The 24,921-nt window shown below is 31.2% G+C and overlaps 1 protein-coding gene across 3 annotated transcripts in view; it reads left to right on the top strand.

The window, feature by feature from the left end:
- The first annotated feature begins 1,323 nt into the window (after positions 1 to 1,323).
- The window catches only part of LOC140057233 (uncharacterized), a 36,527-nt gene continuing 12,929 nt past the window's right edge, over positions 1,324 to 24,921 (top strand). The window contains exons 1-3 of one of the 3 annotated variants that reach the window (XM_072102798.1): positions 1,324 to 1,356; positions 3,957 to 4,011; positions 4,492 to 4,710. In XM_072102798.1, the coding sequence (XP_071958899.1) occupies positions 4,492 to 4,710 (219 nt within the window). In that variant the 5' untranslated portion in view covers positions 1,324 to 1,356; positions 3,957 to 4,011. Of the gene's footprint in view, positions 1,357 to 1,645; positions 1,705 to 3,956; positions 4,012 to 4,491; positions 4,711 to 24,921 lie in introns of those variants that run through there. The other 2 variants (XM_072102799.1, XM_072102800.1) reach the window with 2 other exon arrangements.

Below are 24,921 nucleotides of genomic sequence, written 5' to 3'. Positions count from 1 at the left end.
CGCCCAGAATCGTAAGGCAAAAGCCAATAATAAGTGAGAAGCGTGAGTTATTTGAGACGGAGCTGTGATTTCGGCCGAATCGGTCACCCCCTTTAGTTCAACCCTAATTGAAGTCGCACGTGTACAGCTCCGATTGGCAGAGTCACCGACGAATAGTTAGATCACAAAATATTGACAGATTGTCTATTCATTAATATATACCATGTAAGGGAATTTTTGTTTACTTCATTTTATTTTGGCGGTTACGATTAGGCCTGTGAGGATGGGCAACGTTCAACTCAAGTCAGAGCGATTTCTGTGACAGTATTCTGTTTCTCTGATACGGTACACGAACACGATACTGCCTCTTTGTTCCAATCGAATTCTAATAAAAAAGCAAATGTAACAAATATTAAATACGATAATTATTACAACAATTTATAATCCAGTTATATTGTAAAAACACCGATTTAGGCCTACTACTTTAGTTAGTTTGATGAGGCAACCCAAGCATATTAGTTGACGTTTTTGTATCATATATTATTGTATTCCATTTAATAAAAAGTGACATTTTGTATATATATATTTGTATTCAAAACAGACTTACATTCAATGAACAATTACTGAAGTGGATAAAATTATTAATTACGATGTAAGAAGTGCATAAATGACGTCTGTATCTCAATGAGATAACATGAATTGAGCAACATCAATACAAATGTTGTTAAACGTTGGTAATTAAACGACAAATCTGTGAATATTCTCATAAATACCTATTTTTATATCTAATTCATTTAGAATAAAATGTATTTCTCAATTTTATACCATAAATTAATGCACAAAGTGCAAGGATAGTCGTTATTCTAGGTGTTAGCGATGCTTTGCCTATAATTTCTAGCCTTTGGTATCATTCGATTATATAAATAAAATAGCTCCCTCTTGTGTTTTTTGTGACTTATATAGCAACAAAATAATATATATGTATGTTATTAACAAAGTAACAAGTGTTTAAACGACAAATATATCGATTAAATCGCGGAAATACCTCCTTTACTTTACATATGCCAATACTGCAAGTAACTTGCTTAAAGTCGCAAGAGAAAAGAAATAAAAACAAACACACACTAACTTTTTAGTCTCGTACACTAATTGTATTATCTATTTTTAGAAACAGACATTTTAAAAATGTATATAATTAATAATTAAATAATAAATTTTATTTTAACATTTGAATTATTTTTCTACATTTGAAACTGCAGCAATTGATTTAAAATAAAAATATAAGTGCAACTATAATATTTTTTATGTACGAGGCTGTAAAAGGTCGTATGTCACGCAGTGCAATTCATAATACACAGAGCTGCATGACGAGAAGTCGTGAGTATAGTTTTTCTGAAATTTTGAACATTTTGCGTCTTTAAGACGCATGATATAGGAATACAGTATATTTATTAAGTATAGTAAGGTGCAATATTGCTATTTATTGGTAATTTGGGAGTGTAAATTATCATTGAGCCTCACGTAATTTCCGTAAGTGTGATGAAGTTTGCCTAGCCTAGGTCGCTTGTCTGGGTTGGGGCTACCTGAAAAAGGCGACCTGCTTCAGTCACCACTCAGAAGTTTTTCTGAAATTTATGGTAGAACATCCAGCCCGCCCTCTATAGATTGTAGTTTAGGTACTAATGTTGTTTTTTGACTGAATTTGGAGGGAAAAGGTTACATTTTGTATGTTTTTATTTGTGTTTTCATTATATTTACAGTGTTGAACTTTTGATTTTTATATTGTTTTCTTTTCCACACACAAAAAAATATTTTTTTAGCTTATAATATTGCTAACCCAACCAATAATGAGGGGGAATGAAGGTCTATAGGCTAGGCCAACAGGATGGTATTTTCTGGTATTATTGGTGGACAGTCTCTACAGTCTAAGTGATGTACTACCTGGTAAGGGTAGGCCTAGCCTATATTGACATGAATATGGAATATAGAATGAAGTCCAGCTAATCCTTGACCCTATATCAGTTCCTTCCATTTTAAGCCTATTATATTCCATACAGTACTCTAATTCAAATTCATATCTGTACTCTCTAAATTCCTTTCCAATTAATTAGCAACTTGCATTCTAGGCTACAGACGGGTTGTTCTAAGTAATGTTGTTCTGTCTTTGTATGTATAACTCATGTCCCTTAAAAAACAGGCACCAGTTCTACGTACAGTCCCATGGTTAATTTAGCACTAAACAGGTAAACTGTAGACCACATTAAACTATCATAAAGATCGCTAACCATGCTCCGTATCATTTCATTATTTTCTTTTAGTTGTTCAGAATTTTATTTGCAGTTACCATTATTCAACGGAAATTGAGTAGATTCCCTGGAGACACAAAACGCATTATTAGAGCTATACCACTTAACACTTAAACTTATATACGTTATTTATTGCAACGTATAGAGTACTGTAAGTAAGCATGTAGGTTTAGTACCATGTAATAAATTCATATGTTTTGATGATATAGATAGCAATGCATACTGTACAACAGCTTCTAAGTCCTAGAGAAATTCTCAATTTACTGGTTATAGATTTGGAAACATTGGAACGAATTCTCACTTTGCCCACTCTTAATTTAAAAACTTACTTGTTTGACAGCAACCTTTTTTTTATCAAATGTGCCTTTGATCATCTAAAAACAAATTATTTTATTTTATTGTTACCACAATGCCCTATACAAGCACACAATCATGAATACTGTATTGCTAACATTAACACACCCACCCCAATATAGTTCTGATATGACATCATCGTGTCCGTATATGTGCACATCACATTTATTTTGTCACATAAAGTTTGATAGTGTAGACAGAGCTTTACTACTAAACTCGAGTCAAAAGCAACATATTTTTTAATCAAACAACTATTGTGGTTTTATTTTAATATTAATTATGACTTTTCGTCTACAAATCTTTCCAAATTTATGCTATATTATATCATAATATAGATACTGTAGATGTTTCTGTCCGATACAATTTGTTTGAAATGTAATTTGTGTTTTGAAAACTGTTTTACAATTGCAAAAAAAGATTATGTTGAGTTCCAATTGATGACTACTACTTCTTTCTACAGTGTAATCATATGTCTATATTTAGTAGTATATGGTCATCATGTTGTTTCTAACCATTTATTCATTAACTACATGCACTGTATGATAATACGTAATCTTCTAAGTGTAAATGACACTGGTATTAGTGATTGGACGCTTTTGGAAATTGATGAATCCAAATTTAGTTTAAACTTAGCCATTGAATGCAACGTTGTTTTCAAATCAACTCTCGCCTTTCAATTAAAGCCAAAAATATTTTTTCACAGGTAATAATAATAGCATACTATTACTAAGTATGTATGGTAATTATGTATATCCATCATATCCACTATTATTAAACATTCCAAACATATTGCGATCATGGTTCAATATCGGACAATTATTCAACATGCTATTATTATATTATGAATTATGGCCGTTGATTCCTTGAAATTTAATGAACATTTTAAGCGTAGAATTGTGTTTAAGTGGAAATAAAATTCACAGAACTTTTCAAGCTATGTCTACACTAATCAAAATTTATGTGACAAAAAAAATGTGATATGACCAAATATGGAGATGATGTCATTACCATATCTAGGTATTGGGGCACATTACACTTTTTTTGTCCAACTAGTTTGATAGTGTACAGACAGAGCTTTACGTATTGCTATCAATTCTTCTATTGTGTTTTAAAATCCCATGCAGCCCTTTAGGAGGTGGACTATTATTAAATAGAAAAATAATTACCATATCTACAGTGTTATCATTGCATGTAGCCAGGTGACCAGCTGTGTATTGTACAGGTAAACTACAAGATGTATTTTTTTTTTTATAGAAAAGAGAATGCTTTTGATTGAGTACAGTAGATCAATAATAATTTCCTTTTGTGTATTTTCAGAAAAATGTTTTTCAGTGGAATGTCTTCATAGTGAATTTATAATACAAAGAGAGAAGTAATATTTTTATTTGTACTGTATGACATTTATAATTTTTTTTTTCATAATTTGATAAGAATAAAGTCATTTAACAAAACTCACATTTTTATGAGGTTTCTGCTAATAAAAGATGTGAAATGTTTTTACCAGAATACAATAAAAAATGTTTTATGTTCGTTGTAGAAAAAGGATGATGTAAAACAAACCTCTAAAAATTAGGCAAGCAATCGCAAGTCAATATTTAACATCTTCCAATCACATTTTATGTACTCTACCAATTGTATTGGGAATAGTAACTAGAACTACAGTTACTAGATTCACCAATCAAATGCTACTTACAAATCATAAACAAATGTATGCGAAATTAATCGGGGAAAAGAAACTGTCGGAGTTAATCATGCAGAGACAACTGTGTGTATACTAAATGAAGTAGAGATAGCTCTGTTGATACACTATAAGTATTGGTCATATCTTCTACAAATATTTTTTTTTATTTAGATGGAAGAAAGCGAAGAAACCGAAAATACCATGGTGCTAGTGGAGGACACACCTATGGTGGCTCAGAGTGATGTTGCCAAGCAACCAGCCAAACATTTAATGGAAGTGGACTTGACAAGTAACATATACGATAAGAATTTGGACAAAGCAGATGCCGATGTTCAACTTCAAACTACATATATGTGCACTCTGCCCGGATTCCTCAGAATTTTGCAAGTGGTAGGTGGAAAATAATTCATTTTTCTTATTTTAAATATAAATGAAAATGTACAGATATGCATAGATTCTATCTAGAAATAACAAGATGCCGTCCTGTTCAGATTTCTATGCCTAAAAATTATTTTGATGGGCCTATTTAATGTAGACACAATTCAAGGTAAGTCTTAATTAAGATAATTTTAAACCAAGAACCCACCAACTGAAAAATATGTATAGAAAAAGTATTTATTGTTAATTTTGATTTAAGCTCTGTCTACACTATCAAACTAGTTTGACAAAAAAAAGTGTGATGTGCCCAAATATGGTAGTGGTACATGGATAAATATGGTAGTGATATGATATATATCATCATGTCCATATATGGGCACATCACATTTTTTGTCACATCAGCTTTACATACATGCCAAAAAATTTCCTTCAGTGATGTGGTTAAAAAAAATGTCCCACCCCTTACATACTAAGGTTTACCAATCTGAAAACGTGTTCTTCATATTATTATTAATAGTAATACATTTATTTACCCAGGGTAGCCCAAACAGTTACAAACTGGTTTCCATTGGGGCCCTGCATTTTACGTAATTTTATTTTGTTATTATTATTATTTATTATTACGGTATATCATAGATTTTGATTGCAAAAACAATTATTATTATAATCTCAATTTTTGCCTAATTTAATTGGTTATTATTTTTTATTCAATCAGTCATAAAACATTTATTTCCAACAATTATGGCATCACCTAGAAAGCATATTCCTTTGTCAGGAACACCATTAACAGAACAGACAAAACGAAAAAAAATTTATTTACAAAACATTTCTTCATTCAATGATATGGTTAAAACAATAAGTCCCACCCCTTTAGAAACTAATCTCCACCGATGTTGAAAAGTATAGGGAGAAAAAGTGATAACGTCATGTTATAACTGACTACGCTGGGGCCAAACAAAGTTCGGTCGGCCATCTTTTCCTATTTTTAACGCATTGATTTAACACCACTTTTTTGTACATCCCAATAAATTTCATTTTTACATTAAAGTTCACTTTCAGTTTATATTCGCAATGTTCGAAAAATAGCATTTTAAATTTTGTGTTATAAGCACTTTTTAGGCCTCTTTCGTTGCTATTTTTTGAATATTGTGATTAAAAACGGAAAGTGAAATTACGATGTATTATCAGCAAAATATTCAACAGTAGTAACGTAGTAAAATAAAGCAAGATGAACAACTCTAAATTATTTTAAAACTAAATTTATCGGGATGTACGAAAAAGCGGTGTTAAATCAATGCGTTAGAATAGGACAAGATGGCCGACTAACTTTGTTTTTCCCCAGCTCAGTCGGTAGCCAGCAAGCGAGACGTCACACTTTTTCTCCCTATTATTAGTACATAATCCACCATTGTGATTCTAACTAATAGATGTTGATGACCTGACCAATTATCTGTCTGTATTATTGGTTAATTGTTTATTTTTATCAATTGAGGAATTCCTCCATGTTTTGATTGACATGGCTACTATATTCGCCCAAGATAAACAATTAGTTATTTAGAACCAATCAAGTAATTACAGTATCTATTTAAAATTTACAGTTACATCATGTCTATAGCTTTGTTGACACGTGTTAAAGTTAACTGCATTCTATCGAGTTACATCAGCGGTACTGTAAGCGCTTGCGTGATAGTTAAATTCTCCATGGTTAACCTTATAATAAGCATAGACCTGTACAGATTTAACTCTGCTTTTTGCTCCAAGAACAGTTAATCTGCTTCTTGGTTAACTGGTCTTGCTCAACCCTACTTATACCCCTGTGATGTTTACCACGATCCAACTCACTTTTTATCAGGGTATATCGGGTGTTCAACCGGTATATTTTTTTCCATACAAACACAGAACAACCTAAACCACAATTCAACTCGGATTAAATGGTAATGATGTTTAGTCAATCAGGTTGACAGACAGAAATGCATTTTTACTTTTTTTGGTACAGTTGTGTTTTTGCATCCAGTGCACAATATTGAAAATCTTACAGTTTAGTACCTTACAGTAAATTGAGATTGTTTGAAATCAGAAGAACAATTAACGTTCAGGATTAGACTGAATCCTTACATAACCTTCCAAGTACATATAACACGTACAGTAACTAATAATTGTTGCTAAATCAAACTTCATAATTTTCAATGATCCTCATTTAATTTGAACCTAATGCTAATTAATCTTTCCAGGGAAATGATCATTAACAAGGTTTATATAAAGTGCATACACCTTTCCTGACATTTAATTGAGTTTTTATGCTTTGTGTTTATAACAAATATTCCAAAGATTACAATAAGATGTACTAAATGAATAATTTAAAAAAAATATAAATGATGGCATGTGATTTGTGTGGTTATCCTAATAATGTATGTACAGTAATTAGAAGTAATTTATCGAATTTATTTACCATTTGGACAAAATCTAAATTCTACAGATTAGTGGCTTGGGTAGAAAACATGTACTCTTTCATCATTAGAAAAATGCTATATTTGCCGTAAATAACAAATTATGAAAGTAGTCTCAAAATGTTCAAGCCAGTGTAAAGCATTATAATTTATTTCATTTTTTTTATTTCTATTTTTCATTTGCAAAATTTAAAATTGTCTTACTTTCTCTGAGACAGTACACAATACAAAACAGAAATCATTTTCTAAAGCTTTGTTTACACTATCAAACTTTGTGACAAAAATTGTGATGTACCAAAATAAGGACATGATGTCATATCGCTATCATACTACCCAAATATGGTAGTGATATGCATAAATATAATAGTGATATGACATCATCATGTCCTTATATGGGCACATCAAGAGTTAAGATTAAGAGTAACAACAGTCATTGCACAAAAATAAATTGTTGTTAGTTAATTAACCAGTTACAGCAGGTGAAAGATACAATGGATTTTAACACTAAATCAAAACAGACATGTTTATAATTGACTATAATATTAATTGATTACTTGTAAAAGCGATACAAGTTGAATAAACTTTTTCAATAACATAGAGTTTAAAAACAACAATTTAAAATGCTTAAATTCAAATTCTCATTAAATATTTATTGAAATATGAATAGGATATAAAATAATACTATTGAAAAGTATACAATAATTTATTGTACATATAAGTAATAAAAGAAGAATAAAAATGTATGTAGAATACCAAACTGATTGACAGGATATTAAATATCAATGATATATAATATTGAATAAGAAAAAATGACTTAGGTTTTAATTATAATGAAACGAATTATGGTTATAAATGTTAGAATTTAAAGACATAATAATAATAATAATAATAATAGTTCATTCTTACATAGCGCTCTACAAGCAAGCTTCTCTAAGCGCTGAACATTATAACCCCATTAATTTTTTATGGAAACATACTCCCATAATGCAGCTAGTAATCAGCACAAAGTTGTGTCTTGATCTAACCGGGTACCCATTTATACACCTGGGTGGAGCGAGGCAAACATAAGTAAAGTATCTTGCCTAAGGATACAAGCAATCCGGCGAGAGTTAGATTCGAACCTCGATCTCACGATCAGTAGTCCAACACCCTGCGCCACACACCCTCATTTAACTGTATCTGACACAGGCATTGACAAATCTAAAATGTTATATTTTCAAATATATAAAAGGTAATTACAGATATTGATAAGAAAAAATTATTAAAAAAGAGTCAATTATGTCCAATACAATTAATACAACAAAATAAATAGAACCTTCTTTCCGCCAAAGGTTAAAGGTTAAATTTATGTTCCCCCATGTACAGATTCGTGGCTTGGGTAAAAACATGTATTCTTTCATCATTAGAAAAATGCAATATTTGCTGTATAACCAATTATGAAAAGTAGTCTCAAAATGTTCAAGCCAGTTTATGTAAAGCATTATTATAATTTAATTATTTTCATATATCATTTGCAAAATACATAGACAATTGTGTTTGTTACTCTGAGACTGTACACTATACAAAACAGAAATAATTCTCTTAAAGCTCTGTTTACACTATCAAACTTTATGTTACAAAAAAAATGTGCCCATATATGGACATCATGATGATTTACATCCAGTGATCAAATAGAAGATGGGTAAAATTTATTACGCAATCTTATTGTATGAGGGGGGTGGACCGAACATAGTGCATGGGATGTGTTGCGATTTGCAAAATTTAATTTTTTTTTCTTAGTTAGTCTCTTTTCAAAAGATTCAGTTGATTGCTCAAAGTTATATGAATTTAATTTCAAACATAGAACTATTCTTGTGTATAGTCTTCCTGATTGTTGATCCGTCTTTTCGATGGTTTTTTTTATGGTGCAGTGTTAACGAGTGCGGTACAGTGTTTGTGAGTGCGGTACAGTGTTTACGAGTGCGGTACCGTGCTTGCGAGTGCGGTACCGTGTTTGCGAGTGCGGTACCGAGTGTAGTACAGTGTTTGAAAAACTTTATAGTGTTTAAGAACACAGTACCGTGTTCCTCATTCACTATTTTTAAAACATTGACACATGGGAGCGTGACATTTTAAAATGTTTTTATTCGTACATAACTAGTTAGCCATAGACACAACACATCAATCAAACTGACATCAATGTTTCTTAATGGAGTATTCATTCATAATTCACAAAAACATGTCTTGGCAATCCTTAGCAGTCACGTAATTTACAACATACTAGCTTTTGAGTTGTTAATTATCAAATTTAAATTTTACAAAATTCAAACCCATCTAAAGCAAGCACATTCCCTGGCAATTACAGGATGGGGAATAAAATCATGCTTTCAAAAGTTTTGTGTAAGCTACAGTATCTATCAAACTTTATGTAACAAAACAATGTTATATGCCCATATATAGACATATCACTACTACCATATTTGAGCATGTCACTACCATATTTGGGCACATCACACTTTTTTTGTCAAACTAGTTTTGATAGTGTAGACAGAGCTTAAGGCTAGGTTTTAGCGCTGACAAAAATACAGGACTATCTTGTGCAGTTAATTCACAAAATATTTTCAGCAGTTATTATAGTTTAGCCCATTGCGAAACTCTGAAGTTTTCAACAAACTAGGCAGTACAGCGCACTCTGCTGATGACGCTTTGCTCAATAAGTTTACATACTATGGTTTTAACATAGTGGTTCATAATATGAATTATTTATATTTTTGGCCAAGTAGTTCTCAAGAAAATGTAATTTCAGTTTAATTGTTAATTGCCCAGGTACAGGCATGAATTTTAAATATAATATCTGGTTAATTGTACATAAATCAAATATTTGTAACAGAAATCAAGACAAAGAAACATGAATTTCCTTAAATATGGTAAAATAAAAAATTTGGCAATATTCTGCCATAAAAACCAAGAAGACTTTTTTTCAGTAGTTAGGTAGTTAACCTAATGTAATAACATGTCTGGTGACTCCCTAGAAGGTGAAAAAAGATGGTGGATATACGGTGGATAATTTTTGCTATAGCATGAAAATAAAAATCTGAAATTGAATAACAATACCAGAAATGTAAAATTCAAGTTATATTACCTATATTTAGTCATCTGATAACATTTTTTACCACACCATTTAGTTTTCATAGCTTTTTAAAATGCCTCTCTATTTACAAAATTTGTGTACAAAAGAATAGAAATTTAACTGTGTAATTTGAACTATCACTGATAAGAAAGTGCTTATTTTTAACAAGCTCGTGTAACACAAATAAAATCCTAAAAATTATGAAACATAGGGGAAACTATAGATCGATAATTATTGGAATGTATGATCAATAGAAATTTTTTGCCCGCACCTGGCCTTTAAGACTGCTCACCGGCTTTGGAAAATTCTTTCCTATCTTTTAACACTAGCAGGTCTGAAAATAATACTAAAAAGTGGTCCAGAATTGGAACCGTGGTCTGGATTGCCTCCAAAATGTAATGGAGTGTTCTTTGACCACATATGTATCTATTATTTTCATTTTGGTAAAGATCTTGCAATAACTTTTTGATTAATCCTGCTAACAAACAGACACACGCGACTGATTACATATACCTCCTTGGTGGAGGTAAACATCTACAAAATAACACCAAGGCATATAGTTTTTTAAACTTTGTTTTTTTATAATCTTGAAATTTGGTTTAGCTACAAAACTACAACCATGACATTACTAACAAACAATTTGATTAGCTGATCAATTTCAATTTTTTGGCTGTACCATTTGATAAATGCGTATCAATAAAGTTGGTATGGCATTTGGCAATGCTACACCGGCAAAAAATTTCTCTGCATTTCACACAGGATAAATCAGTTATAATAACATGCTTTGAGGAGTTATTGATTTTTCTCTCAGATTTTCTCATCCTCACATACTTAGTATTTTTAGCAGTGATGTAGTTAGAGTTTCTTGACAGCATAAACTCTACCTGATTGATGGTGACAGTTGAATACATATTTTTTTAGTGTGTATATTATATGATACTGTGCTGAAAGCACATTTAACCTGTAAAATTTATGGCTGCATTTTACTTAAAATCTGAAAATAGAATCCTAGCTTAGTCTTATATATCAGTGTTTGTTACTTTACCTGTGGGAAATCCCTTAAAATAACCATAGAGTTCCAACTAGATTTATTTGAGAATAAAACTTCATTATCAATTACTTTTAATACCTGTCTGAAATAAGCATTAGAATCGTAGCATAGGACAACTAATGTTGACCTTTCTTACTCTGCCATACAAAAATTAACCTACAATAAATGCATAGTAGATGAAGTATTACTTTTTTTTTAATGGACTTAAATTATTTGTCCTAAAATACATTAAAGAACAACTTGACAACGTATTAGGGATGCACCTGTGACGTCACAGCAATTTACGGCGACGACTGTACGGCGAGCGCGTGCGGCGATATCCTTGATTCTGAAATCATATGTACATCCCTAATACATTGTTAAAATATGGTCCTCGGTCAAGTTGTCCTATAAGGATCAATTAATTGCCACAAACCATATCACTTATAATTTTTAAAGATTTTGTGACTTGGTTATTTTATTTGAGCAATTTGTAGAGAGATTGCAAAGGAATGACATGCCAATCAGAAAATAATTATTTATTCATATTTTATTCATTTATTTTAAGTTTTATGAGTGAGTGAGCTAGAATGTATAGCAGGTTAATCTACCAAGTCAGGACAGGTGTTTAACACGGAATTGCATTCCTAAGGTGATATGATAACTTGTTGACAAACATGTGATGATTATGTACAGTATTGTACATAAATAATTTAATCATAAATAGAAAGAGAAAATTGCAATTAGGTCATAATATCATATTATATTTATTTTCCTCCAAAATATAAATAAGTACACCAGGGTAACCCCCTAGTCCTTATCCGAGAAGACTTGTTCTGCCACCAGAACCATAGAGCAAGTGAGCGTAATTACGGTTCCACTGTCTTAACCGCTCGGCCACTCACAACAACTAACGACAATGAAGCATTTTGATACATTATATTCATTCATTGTAAATAATACATTTTATAAACAATTTTCCAGGATATCCCAAAAAAGCTTATTTCCATTCAATTCAATTTCTTTTTATTTCGGAAATATCATCCATGTTAATAAACAGAAAAAGAGAAATCGTAAAATCTAAACTTAAGTATTAGAATGCTTCTCCATGTACAATACATTTTGGAGTTATGGAGCATATGTTTGCAAACACAAGCAACAAGGATGTTACCACTATTCAACATACGTTGCATAAAACCATAGGTAGATTTTCACATGTACTCATTAAAGGAAGGGACACCATGTTCAATAAATAAACAATGCACTGGCACTACTACCTCTAGAGACATTAAGTATCTGGCGCAGAGCATTATTGCAGCATACATTAAGAGATCTAATAGTCTTCATACGATAGTTACTCCAAAGGGCTGCACAATACATATTAATATCTGTATTATCACCACCTTCTCAAAAGGAAAACTTGATATTATTATTGAATGAGTTTATATTGTAGGTAAATATACAAAGCCAACATCCTGTGAATGTACATTTGTCATGTGCTTAACAGTTCAACACAAACAGAATTCATAACCTACATCTCTGCTACATGTTCAATTTATTATCTTACGATAACTACCGTCACCGTTTATGCGATTCTAGTTTGCAAAGCTGTTTCAAAACTAGGTCAAATATTTAAAAAAAATTACAATACATGAGGTATTTAATATTAATCGTTTGTTTCCTCTTTATTAGAATGATATTTGAAAAGTATGTCACTGAGAGGTACAGTAAACATCTTAATTATTATTATTAATTGAAATATTTTCATTTTATTCATATCAACAACGTATTGTTATTAATTTTAATCTCATTATCAACACAGTTACTGATAACAATATGATAATTATCATTCCAGTTGAATGAACCTGTATGTTGAGACACCTATAAGGGGACACTTTCCCATTAAACAATTGAGAGGCAATGTACATTTTAACACTTTGTTGGGTTTCAACTGTAGTAATCTTAATTGTCATTTTTTAAATATTTTCATTTTATTCATATCAACAACATTAGCTTATTGTCATTATGTTATTCATTTTAGTCAACACAATTATTGATAACAATATTATGATCATTACCCCCTGTTGAGACATCCGTATTCAGCGTATACCGTAAAGGGAACACTTTCCTGTGAACTGAATGAGTGGCCAATGTATATTTTAACATAGCCTGCCTCTATTTAAAAGGGGACACTTTTGGGTTCCTTAATAGATGGTTCTACTCTGATTATCATTTTTAGTTATTGAAAACAAATGCAAATCATACATTGTGATTCTCAAGCTCTGTTTACACTATCAAATAATTTGACAACAAAAAGTGTGATGTGCCCAAATACTGTATGGTAGTGATATTTTGAAATATGGTAGTGATATGACATCATCATGTCCATATATGGGCACATCACATTTTTTGTCACATAAAGTTTGATAGTGTAGACAGAGCGTTATTCAATTATTTTTTGTTCATTATGATAAAGTTTATTTTGGTACAACATTTTTATGTCTTTTCTAAGCTAATCTCATTTTTGTTCTCATCTTTTTCTGCTCTTACAATTTGTGGCTCATTTAAATTTACTAATAATAGATCCATCATAGCATTCTCAGTTGTCTCATTTTTCTTTTCTAGATCTATAAGAACAAATTAGAACTGTCCTTCATTTGGTTTAGTTATTATTTTCGGATTTCCACTTATACGCATATTTCATCTTGGCGTACATAGTTTTGACATCAATAGCTTTTCCCTGTGATTGTATTGTAATCTCAATCTAAAGAGCTAAGGAATAATTAATCATTCGTTTACAAAAGTAGAAATATTTAGGTTGAAGATAGTTGGAATATTAATCATTTTAAATACTGCAAGTATACACTTCTTTTTTACTGCAGAAATTTTCCTTTTCATTTTTTAATTGCATATTTTATGGTAATTTGCCCATTCCTTTAAATGTACCATTTTCAAAATAAAAGAAAATGTATGGTTATTTTCATTCAGTAGGAATGCATACTCTACTTTATTGTATTATCTAAATTTTCCCTTTAAAATATCAATTTCATTTCTATTTCTGGCGCCCGTTGAAGGGTATTTATGCTTCATTATGTTAACAGAATTAAAATTTTAATTTAGAAATATTTGAGGCAATTTTGTACTGTGAAGAAGAGTCTTTGCTTTTTAAGTAATATTACTTAGACTGTCTGTAATGGAAATATTTGAGGCAATTTCGTACTGTGAAGAGAGTCTTTGCTTTTTAAGTAATATTACTTAAGGCCAATTTACACAGACGAGCGGTAACCGTAAGCGGTAAAGTTGAGCGGAAAACGCAAAAATAGAATCTATGTTATTTCTTGTGACCATTTACACAGAACGCGGAGCGAACGAGCGGTTGAGCGGAAATCCGCTCAGGATCGAAACAGATTCGATTTTGTGAAAATACCGCGCGGTATTTATGGATTCTGGCCAACCAACGACATGATTGATATGACGTCATCTATCAACAACTTTTTTTTGCGTCCGTCGAGTGAAAGACGACAATATATACGAGTGCCGTAGTAGGCCTAGCCTAGTTTGCAACTTCTTTTTATTCAGAAATACAAACACCTACGACGTGACTAATGTTCGTATAAGGATAGTGAAAAGAAAATATACATTTTAGTACGTTATTAGGCAGCAATTCCCTATAAAACTTAGGTCTGTGTGTGCTAGGCCTACTGACAGTCAGTCACATCCAGGCCAGCAGTGACTGCATTAGCCTCGAGGCCTACACGCACCTACTTTCCACCACTACGTTCGCGAACTCCGCGCGCTGTGTAAATGGGAAAGGCCACGCGGTTTTTCGCTTACAATTACCGCTTACCGTTACCGCTCGTCTGTGTAAATTGGCCTTTAGACTGTAATAGAAATATTTGAGGCAATCTCATACTATGGAGAGCGTCTTTGCTTTTTAATTAATATTACTTAGATTAGACTGTCTGTAATAGAAATATTTGTTGAAAATTTACTGTATTAATACACATATGGTATAACCTCCCTATTCATAGTAAACATGTGTCATATGGCCATTAATGAATATTCATAGGTTATTAATAGGTTATTAATGAATATTCATAGGTTATTCTCTAAATACTAAATGTAACAAACAGTATCCTACTCATCTGATTGCGGAAAGACAACAAATTGTTTAAGCTGATTTATTACAGTACAAACTATATTACAATATTCACAGAAATTAAGAAGTATCTCATGTTTTCTTCATAATTTATTAATATCGCCGCTCACACGCACCTACAAATTGCAATAGGCTCTTAAATATACAGTAGTTCGTTAAGTCGGTTTAGAACATCTAATAGGCACTATCTCTGATAATTAGAGGAGACATTTAAATTTCTAATGCTTAATTTATTAAAACGGATACAAAAAATAACATTGTATGAATCGATATACTGAGTTGGACATCTAAATGTAGAAGTTTATCAAAGGTTTTTAGTACTGTGGTGTAGTGCCCTTAGGTAATGCAGTCGAGAGGCTTGTATGTACAACGCATGTTATGCTGAGAATTTATGTTGGGTAAACATGTCCATAGTTCCTGCCTCAAAGCCTAGCTAACCTTTACCTGGTTCTTTTGAAACTTGATAATGATTCACACGTTTCCTTTACTGTTTACTGTATCATTAGGGACTTTACAAAACACGATGGGAAGCCACAGGTTCTCATGAATAATATATGCATGAGCTTTAAAATATTTATATGAACCAAAAGTATTTTTTTAGAATGGATTACATAAAACAAACAAAAAACAAGTTGCATTATTATAAGTAAAAAATTCAAGATAATGGTTGAAAAATAATTGTACTACTGTATCATTATTATTATTATTTAATAAAAATGTTTTAAAAAAGAAAAGGATATAAAAACATACATAAGAATTTTATATTAAAGTCAAAAGAAATTGATGTTGATATTGAATCTCATGCTATGTATTATTTCTTTTGGAATGTATACTATGATTAAGAATACTGAATAAATGGTCAACAATAAAAAAAAACGTTTAAATTAAAATTTACTTAATTCCTAAATTTTACTCTATAATACAGTAGAGCCCTTTGTTTTTCCTCAGTTTTCCTTTAAATTGTGTACGTTTTTGCGCATTTTGCTTTAGTTGCTTCACCGGCACGCAATCAGACTATTGCTTCGTTGAATGAGCTGCTAATGGATCAACATATGAAGAAGACATGTTTGGGGCCCAACAAAGTGTCCTGTTCAATAATACAGTAAAACCTCAGTTTTCCTTTAAATTGTGTACGTTTTTGCGCCTTTTGGTTTTGATGCTTCACCTGCACCCAATCAGAGTATTGCTTTGTTGTATTCACACATACACACATAATTTTAGAAATTAATTTCATAACAACATGTAATTGGTTATTTGAAATAATTATGTACCATTTTTACTGGCAAAAAAAATGAAGGCAACTTATTTACAGGCTGTTAAACCATAACTTGCTGGCAGCTTATTATTCCCATGACATGTCGCATTCGATACTAAAGATGTGATGTACACATTATTGTATGACTATTCTAATTAATGTTTCAAGTTTTTTATGCATACAATAAAACTGCAAAAAAGTGGTACTACAAAAAACATCTCAAACTACAAATAAATAGAAAAATATAAATATATATTTGAATAAACATTAACAGAAGTATAACATCTAAAAAAAAGGGGGGGGGGGAAGTAACCATTGACAAGGAAGAGACTAACAATGTGAAAGAGATAACAATGTGAAAGGTCTATTAGTTACATAGTACTGTATTAATTAAGTTTAAATTTTCTTTATATATAAATACGTCAGGCACAGAACATTAATTCTAAACCGCCCGGTGATATACTAAAATTTAATTTGAAATGAAATCCGAGAATAAGAAAAAGTCGCCCAACTAAGATTTGAACCTGGAACCTTCTGCTTGATATGCAGATGTCCTAACCATTATACCACTAGGGCTTTCATGGTATTGTTCAAACTTGATTGGATAGCGATTCTTTAACACTCTCAGCAGGGTACGGCGGAACAGCACTAGTCCCTTAATTGTGCGCGCCAGAGATCAAATTGATATATATAGATTTATGTTTGCCGTTGGAAAGTTTCCACAAGTTGTGAATTTGTGACTGTTTGCTATTTATGGATAAATATTAATGATACAATGTACCATACAACATTATATTCATTATGCACGTAATGATTTGTTACATTTATAATGATTACTGTAGGTGTTTATTTGTTTGAATTTCATCGTAATTTATTTTATTAATAATAATGTCTTTTCTTCAAAAATTCAAAAGTACATAGTTTACTTTAGAAGAACTAATACAGGCATGAGAAAGAACTGAAAAAAAAGGTGTATAATTGCAATAAATAATTCAAGTTAAATATGTATGATAGATCAGCCAAATTACAGGGGTTGCTAGTAAGAATACCAATGTACCATTCAAGCTAAAAATAGCATAAAATAGAATATGTATAACATATTAGCGGTTGCAAACTGACACATATTAATTGGAGTTTAAACTTTAATCTGACAAATTCTAAAATATCAAGAGTTATGTTTCAGAAGCATCATTGAACCATTCTCAAGATCGATTAAATAAAAAAATAATAATTAAAAGCACTGATTATAAAAAACATCTTGTACAGATCTTCACCAGTCCCTTTCTTAGTCCGAATCATTAACGCTGATGTTTCTATGAATATTGAAAAGGCTGGCACTATTTAACTTACTGGTGGACAAATTTTAATGTGTTCATTTTTTTAATCCTAGTTTTACTATTTATACATATTTATATGGTTTTATCAAATTTTGTAAAATTCTACTTTTCAGCCTTTTGGCTGCCGTTGTATTTTTTTAATGTCTTTTTTTTATATGAATAAATATACCTGAATATATAGTATATAATATTGACAATGTTTATAAATGTACAGTACATTTGTTTCTAGGTCTAAACAAGACATTGGTCATTTTTATGAATAAATGTACCTGAATATAATAATATTGACAATGTTTATAAATGTACAGAACATAAATATTTTTTTCTAGAGATTGGTTATTTTTAAGATTGAATTTTGTTTTATGTCTTTGGATAATAAATTGACTGCTTTAGGCGTGACTCTGGATGTACTTTTATGAATGCAAGTTTTTATATATTTTTTTTATTGTAATGTTAGCCTTGGTACAGTATTAGCATCAATCTATTCTAATTAATGTTTTGCTGCTTGGGCTGCAGTAGAAAGATATACATATTGAAACATAAGTTACAGTAAAGACATATTTCAGACACCGATTTAGACAGCCATTTTGTTTCAGCTTTGGTAATGCTATTGTATTGCGCCCTTCATTTTAAAAGCCCAGGTGTTGAATGTCAGACAAGATAGGAAGAACAATTTCCAAATTATTTTACTGCAGTTATTGCATCAATAACTACATTTGTTTAAGCTAATTATGCAATTCTTTAGCAAGCTTTTTTGAGTAATCATTTATTGCAGTGACTGGCTCATAAACTACATTGACCCAACAAATTCACACATTATTGCAGTAAAAACATGTTACTGCAGTAACTTCAGTAGAATAATTTAACATTATCTCTTTTAAAGAAAAAACTTTTTAAAATCAAAATACCGAGGTAAAAAACGTTTTTTAAATCAAAATACTGAAGGCTTTCATTATTAATTCATAAATAGAAAGATGGTAACGTGTGGTTAATTAATTAAGGTTATATTAAAGTTTATGTGGGAGCAATCATTCAATATGTTAAAGTTCATTTAAACTCATCAACAATGGTCATAAATAGTATCATTTTTAAAAATGTATTAAAAAGAATTGGAAAAAAATGAATAAAATTACTTCCACCAAAAATGATTTATAAAAAAAGACAAAATATACTAGATTTGATTCGTCACTATGACGAATTATAGGTTATATGCATTGATTTAAATAAAGATAATTGATTTTTAAAAGATATATTGATTGATTGATTTTCTCAGAATCTTTAATTATTTATAATATATGATAGGACCTTAACGTGAACACCATAGCCGGTATCACAATCCAATCAAAGATCCATATGCGTATAATGTCATAAACCACATTTGTTGTTACATAATAATAAAGACATAAGTTAATTTTTATCTAGATTTCATTATAAATCATGTGTATGATCTATACACTAAGAAATAAATTTAAACAATACGGATAATAAAAAAAAATCTTATTTTGTTTCCCAAGGTGAGACTCGATCTCGGTACCTTGAATGCCATAGACACGAGCACAGGCCATCGAGCCATACACAACTGACTAAAAGTTGTAGAAAAATTCCTCTGTGTATTTACTATGCAGTAACCACTTTGGTGCAAATAGATTATTACATACCGCAATGAATTATAATTTTTTACTATGATGACATCTTTAAAATGTAAACAAATGATGCACTGTCAAACTATATACTTTTAACTTTAATATATGAACTTTTGAAGGAAGAAAGTTAATTTTGACGTGCTCGTATAACGCAATGATATTATTAAAGAAAGATTGTAAAACAGAAATCGGGCAAAAAGAGTGCGCATTAACGTTTAACGCGCAGTGCGCGTGCAAAAATCTGCGCACTCATGGCAATTTTTTAAACGCTTAAAATTGTCTGAAACGTACTCTAATTTCATCGAAAAAATAAATTTTGACAATTTTGAACATTTTAAGCGCGCGTACGCAAGCGTTATATAGGCTACGCACGTAATTTTATTGCCATATGATGAAATATGACCTGAAATTTATGAGTACCAAATTTTGTTTAATTGTGATTCATGCTTGTGAAGATATGATTACAAACGTGATTTCGTAAAATCGCGCGTAGACCGCATAATTTTTGATTGCGCATCGTGAAAATATAACCACATCGATTCCTGGCCATAGGGAATATACTCTGAAAACTTGACCTAGCTAGATGAAACTGATGCCAAGATAATTCACGGACAAAATAGTGCTAAGGAAAGAATAAATAAATAAATAAATAAAGATTTTGACAGAATCAAGAGGTTATATGCATTATAATAAGTAAATTTTAGCCGGGCTCCAATTTGGCTATTATTTTTCTTATTTAACTTACATTCCTTTTTTTTCTCAGTAAATAATTTTGTTTTGTTATCAAATTGTTTACCCATAGTATAGGTGAATAAGTATTGTGAAGTTAAAGTGGCATTCAAGAAAGCAAATTTAAAATATGTATTTTTCCACAGATCTATATTAGAGGATGGATATTGTGTATAATTTATCATGCTTACAAACTAAGCTTAGTGAGTGGAGTTGAAAGAGTTGTGAGTTACAAACCTGGCACTAGGTCACGATTGAACACTGGCACTGGGTCACGATTGAACCCTGGCAATAGGTCACGATTGAACCCTGGCACTAGGTCACGATTGAACCCTGGCACTAGGTCACGATTGAACCCTGGCACTAGGTCACGATTGAACCCTGGCACTAGGTCACGATTGAACCCTGACAATAGGTCACGATTGAACCCTGGCAATAGGTCACGATTGAACCCTGGCAATAGGTCACGATTGAACCCTGGCACTAGGTCACGATTGAACCCTGGCACAGGTCACGATTGAACCCTGGCACTAGGTCACGATTGAACCCTGGCCATAGGTCACGATTGAACCCTGGCCATAGGTCATGATTGAACCCTGGCACTAGGTCACGATTGAAGCCTGTCTCTAGGTCACGATTGAACCCTGTCTCTAGGTCACGATTGAACCGTGTCACTAGGTCACGATTGAACCGTGTCACTAGGTCACGATTGAAAATTGAGTTATAAGGAATGTAGTTTAAAATGCTATAATTATCGTAGTAAATACATTTGTGGGATTAACTGAAACTTTATAGTATGCTTGGTTGCATTCATCTTCTTGCTTTTTGATCATGTTTCACTTTGAATTGTCAATATATGCATTAGACCAGAATATCCACAAGAGAATTTATGTTTCAAAATGCACCACTTACCGTATTATTAAAGTTTGTCTTTTAAAGATTAGAAATTAGAAGATTCTTTTTGATAATGAGAATTTCGAAATCCATCATAATTTGAAGACTACTTGCTCTATTATTAGCTATTTTTGAACAAATATATCTGCAATTGTGTTGTTATAGTATTGAAAACACAAAGTAAAATAATTAATTAAATTATCCAATTTAATATTGAAACAGAATAGGAAAAGTGTATACAATCAATACAAATTTAATTTATGTATATTAACGGTGATTCAATGCATGACTTTAGGGCATAATGATGTTGTAGAACCAAGCATTATAGTACTTTAGAGGCTGTATTTTTAACATTAAAAGCTAAAATTTAAAATCTCAAATGTATAGTCTCTTAAATGTAGAAAAGTAGTTAAGCAAACGTTTCAATAAATTGAATCACTTTCCTGGTACTGTACACATATCAAAAAAACATGAATATATTTAAACAGTACATTTTCTTCTGAAAAATATATTTTATACTGTAGATATTTTTGTAATTCTGTAGTGAAGGAGGCATACTGTAGACAGACTAAGATAGAAACCTTGCCAGAGCTCTTTTGAAAGCTGAACAAAAATGTGGTTAGAGTTCGGCACCGGAACTCAACTGCACATACGCTAACGTTGAGACATCCCTAGACAATGGTGGGTAAAGACGATGATGGGCAAAGACGATTGTTTGTAAAAGGCAATAGTGAATTTTAACAAAAATTGATTGAGAATTGAACCTAAAAAACCTCTAGACCCCTAGCCGCAGTACCACACCACTAAGCCAACCAACCAGTTGAAAAATTGGTGTTAACCTTTGTACATGGGTTTAACATTCTGGTGGTTATGATGCTTGGCTACCACTCCAAGGGTTGAAGTCCCGTCACATGTCAGGATTTTTTCTAAGACAAAATTACAACTCCACTCCCAAAGACTTGTAATAAGACTTTGTTTATGTAGAGCGTCTTGTGTATGTTTGTCTTGTGAACTACTGAGGGCCCCTAATGATCAGCAATTGCTGGATGGATCACCATCATTAAATATGGTGTAAGAAAATTTTGACAACACAGTAGAGCCAGTGTCCCCTGAATAGATGTTGGCCGTAGTGTTAAACCATTTTGGCGTTCATTTACAGAAATGTAGGGGAAAGGTTGTATTGTTTTTAATCAAAGCTTAAGTAAACTTAAATTTATCTAATTAATGATAAGAAATATTGGATGATGTGAATATAGAAGCGGTTTGTGGAAAACAAAAGGATTATTATCTCATCTACTAATTAAAATGCAATGCTCATTTGCTGCTGCTGATAACTCGCTCACTGTTCTTATCCATCATCCTAAAGGATTAAGTGTAAAGCTTGATATATGAATGTGGTAATATTATTACATAAACAATGTGTTATGTACTGAAAAAATGCCAAGTTTGATCTAGTGAAATACAAGTACTAATACTGTTCTTTTGAAGATGTATTGTCTCCCGGAAAAATATTTTTTGTTGAACATGCCATTTTAATGTCACATATTAGTTATCCACTTAAAATTGAATCTAAAAAAAATGTATTTACCTGAAAAAAATGTAATTTAAAGCAAAAAATGGTCAAAGTGACTGCCAGCCAATGGATTTTTGGTTGAATTAACCATTATGTTATTTTATAAGTGAAAACATTATTTTTTTTGGTTCTTTTTCTACGGAAGTGATTAACTTAATTAAAACTACAAAATAACTTTCAAAGTCTGATTTAATCAATCTTCATTTTCATGTTTTTTTGGGGACAATACATCTTGAAACATCTGATTTAAAATTGTTAGGTTTTGATAGATAGGTTTGGTTTCTATATTGTCAGCTTATTTTAAAAGTCAAAATCTGAGATATTAAAGCATGGGTTTGATATATATTCAAAATGACTGGTTTAGTTATTACTATATTTAGTTATTACAATATTTAGTATTCAGTATTCCGTTCCACTTTAAAAAGTCAAAATCTGAGATATTAAAGCATGGGTTTGATATTTTTTCAAAATGAATGGTTATAGTTACTATTTACAGAATTTTTGCTCACCTAAAAAACTCCAAATTAGTATTAAATTGGAATAACCTGCAACTTGCAGCCTTTTGGGCTGAATTACGCACAAATGAGGATGACGCATGCCACAACTTTTTACTCCCAAAGAGTCCTTTCGTGTCGAGTGCTGCCACCAAATGGTGCCCGTTTGAAGAAAGATGTACTGGGTTCTTTTAAAGTGCACACGAGCTGGATGTGTACACTGGACCTCCAGTTTTAAGTCTCTATTCAATGGTGGCGGAGTTACTAGAACCTGTGCTAATTGTATAGCTACAGTTTGCAGCGACGCCCTTGCCTTAACCGCTTGGTGTCTCGACTTAAAGCATGGGTTTGATATATTCAAATTGACTGGTTACTATATATTACCGGCTACTTTAAAAGTCGATAAAAATATACTTACTTATGCAAGTCTAATTTAATAAACTGATGAGTAATATATTTTAAGTGACTGGTTTAGTTACTGTATCGCCTGCCACTTAATTTTAAATGTCAGAATATTTAAATAATAGTTTTTACATTTATTTTTAAAATATAAAGATAGAAAATATGTATGTATGTAAAATGTAAAATTTGAATTGCTACTTTTCCACAGTGTAATATCAAAACAGAAAATCAACTACGAGATTTTATTGTACATTTTTAGTGTAAAAGGGTAATACAACAGACATAATAACTTTGTACATAGGTTAATAAAATTTGCATGCATGAGCAATTTTGAATTGACCAATCAATTGTATTCATTCTGGTGCCTAGTACCCCAGAAATCAGAAAATCAACTACTACTAGATTTTATTGCACATTTTTAGTATAAAAGAATATAGTAAAATATAAATAGACATAATAACTATGGTTGAGACATGTGATGCACTAGTAGGCACTTAACATACTTTGTGTTTAACATTCTGACCTAATGGATTACATCCAGCATGTACTAGCTACTGCCAAGATATATAATACTTTATATAACACCTAAATAAATTCCTGTCATTTGATTGAACGAATGTGGGTCACATGGCGTGTAATAGTATGCACTATTAAATGATTGTTTTATAGTACTTTTTTTCGTGGACGAAAAAAAAAATCTTTATACATATAACATTTATAATATAATATTATTATTATTAAAAACCAAATGTTACGGTTTTAATCAATGTGAATGAAATGTAGACCTTGGCTAGGGCTACATTTTATTTAAATGATTCAAATGACAGGAATCTATTTAGATGTTATATAAAACAAATAATGAATGTTTTATATTCGTGTAATGGTACAAATAATGGCATTTGGTGAATGATAAAAGGTTAAATATCAACTCGACGTTGCCTCGTTTATATATAACCTTTCATAATTCACCTCATGCCATTATTTGTACCATTACAGTGTTACACTCATAAACATTCCTTATTTGTATAATAGATATCTCTTTTTAAAATGTGATGTGGTTATATATATTGTTGGTCTACTGCCCTCTATATCCTGAAACTTTTTGTTTTAATTTCTGTACGGCAATGAACAGTAAAGCCCTATCTGATATT

The sequence above is a fragment of the Antedon mediterranea genome, chromosome 8, assembly GCF_964355755.1.
Source record: "Antedon mediterranea chromosome 8, ecAntMedi1.1, whole genome shotgun sequence".
NCBI classification, from domain to species: domain Eukaryota; kingdom Metazoa; phylum Echinodermata; class Crinoidea; order Comatulida; family Antedonidae; genus Antedon; species Antedon mediterranea.
The sequence above is the reverse complement of the archived record's forward strand: the minus strand, read 5'-3'. Positions and strand labels throughout refer to the sequence as shown.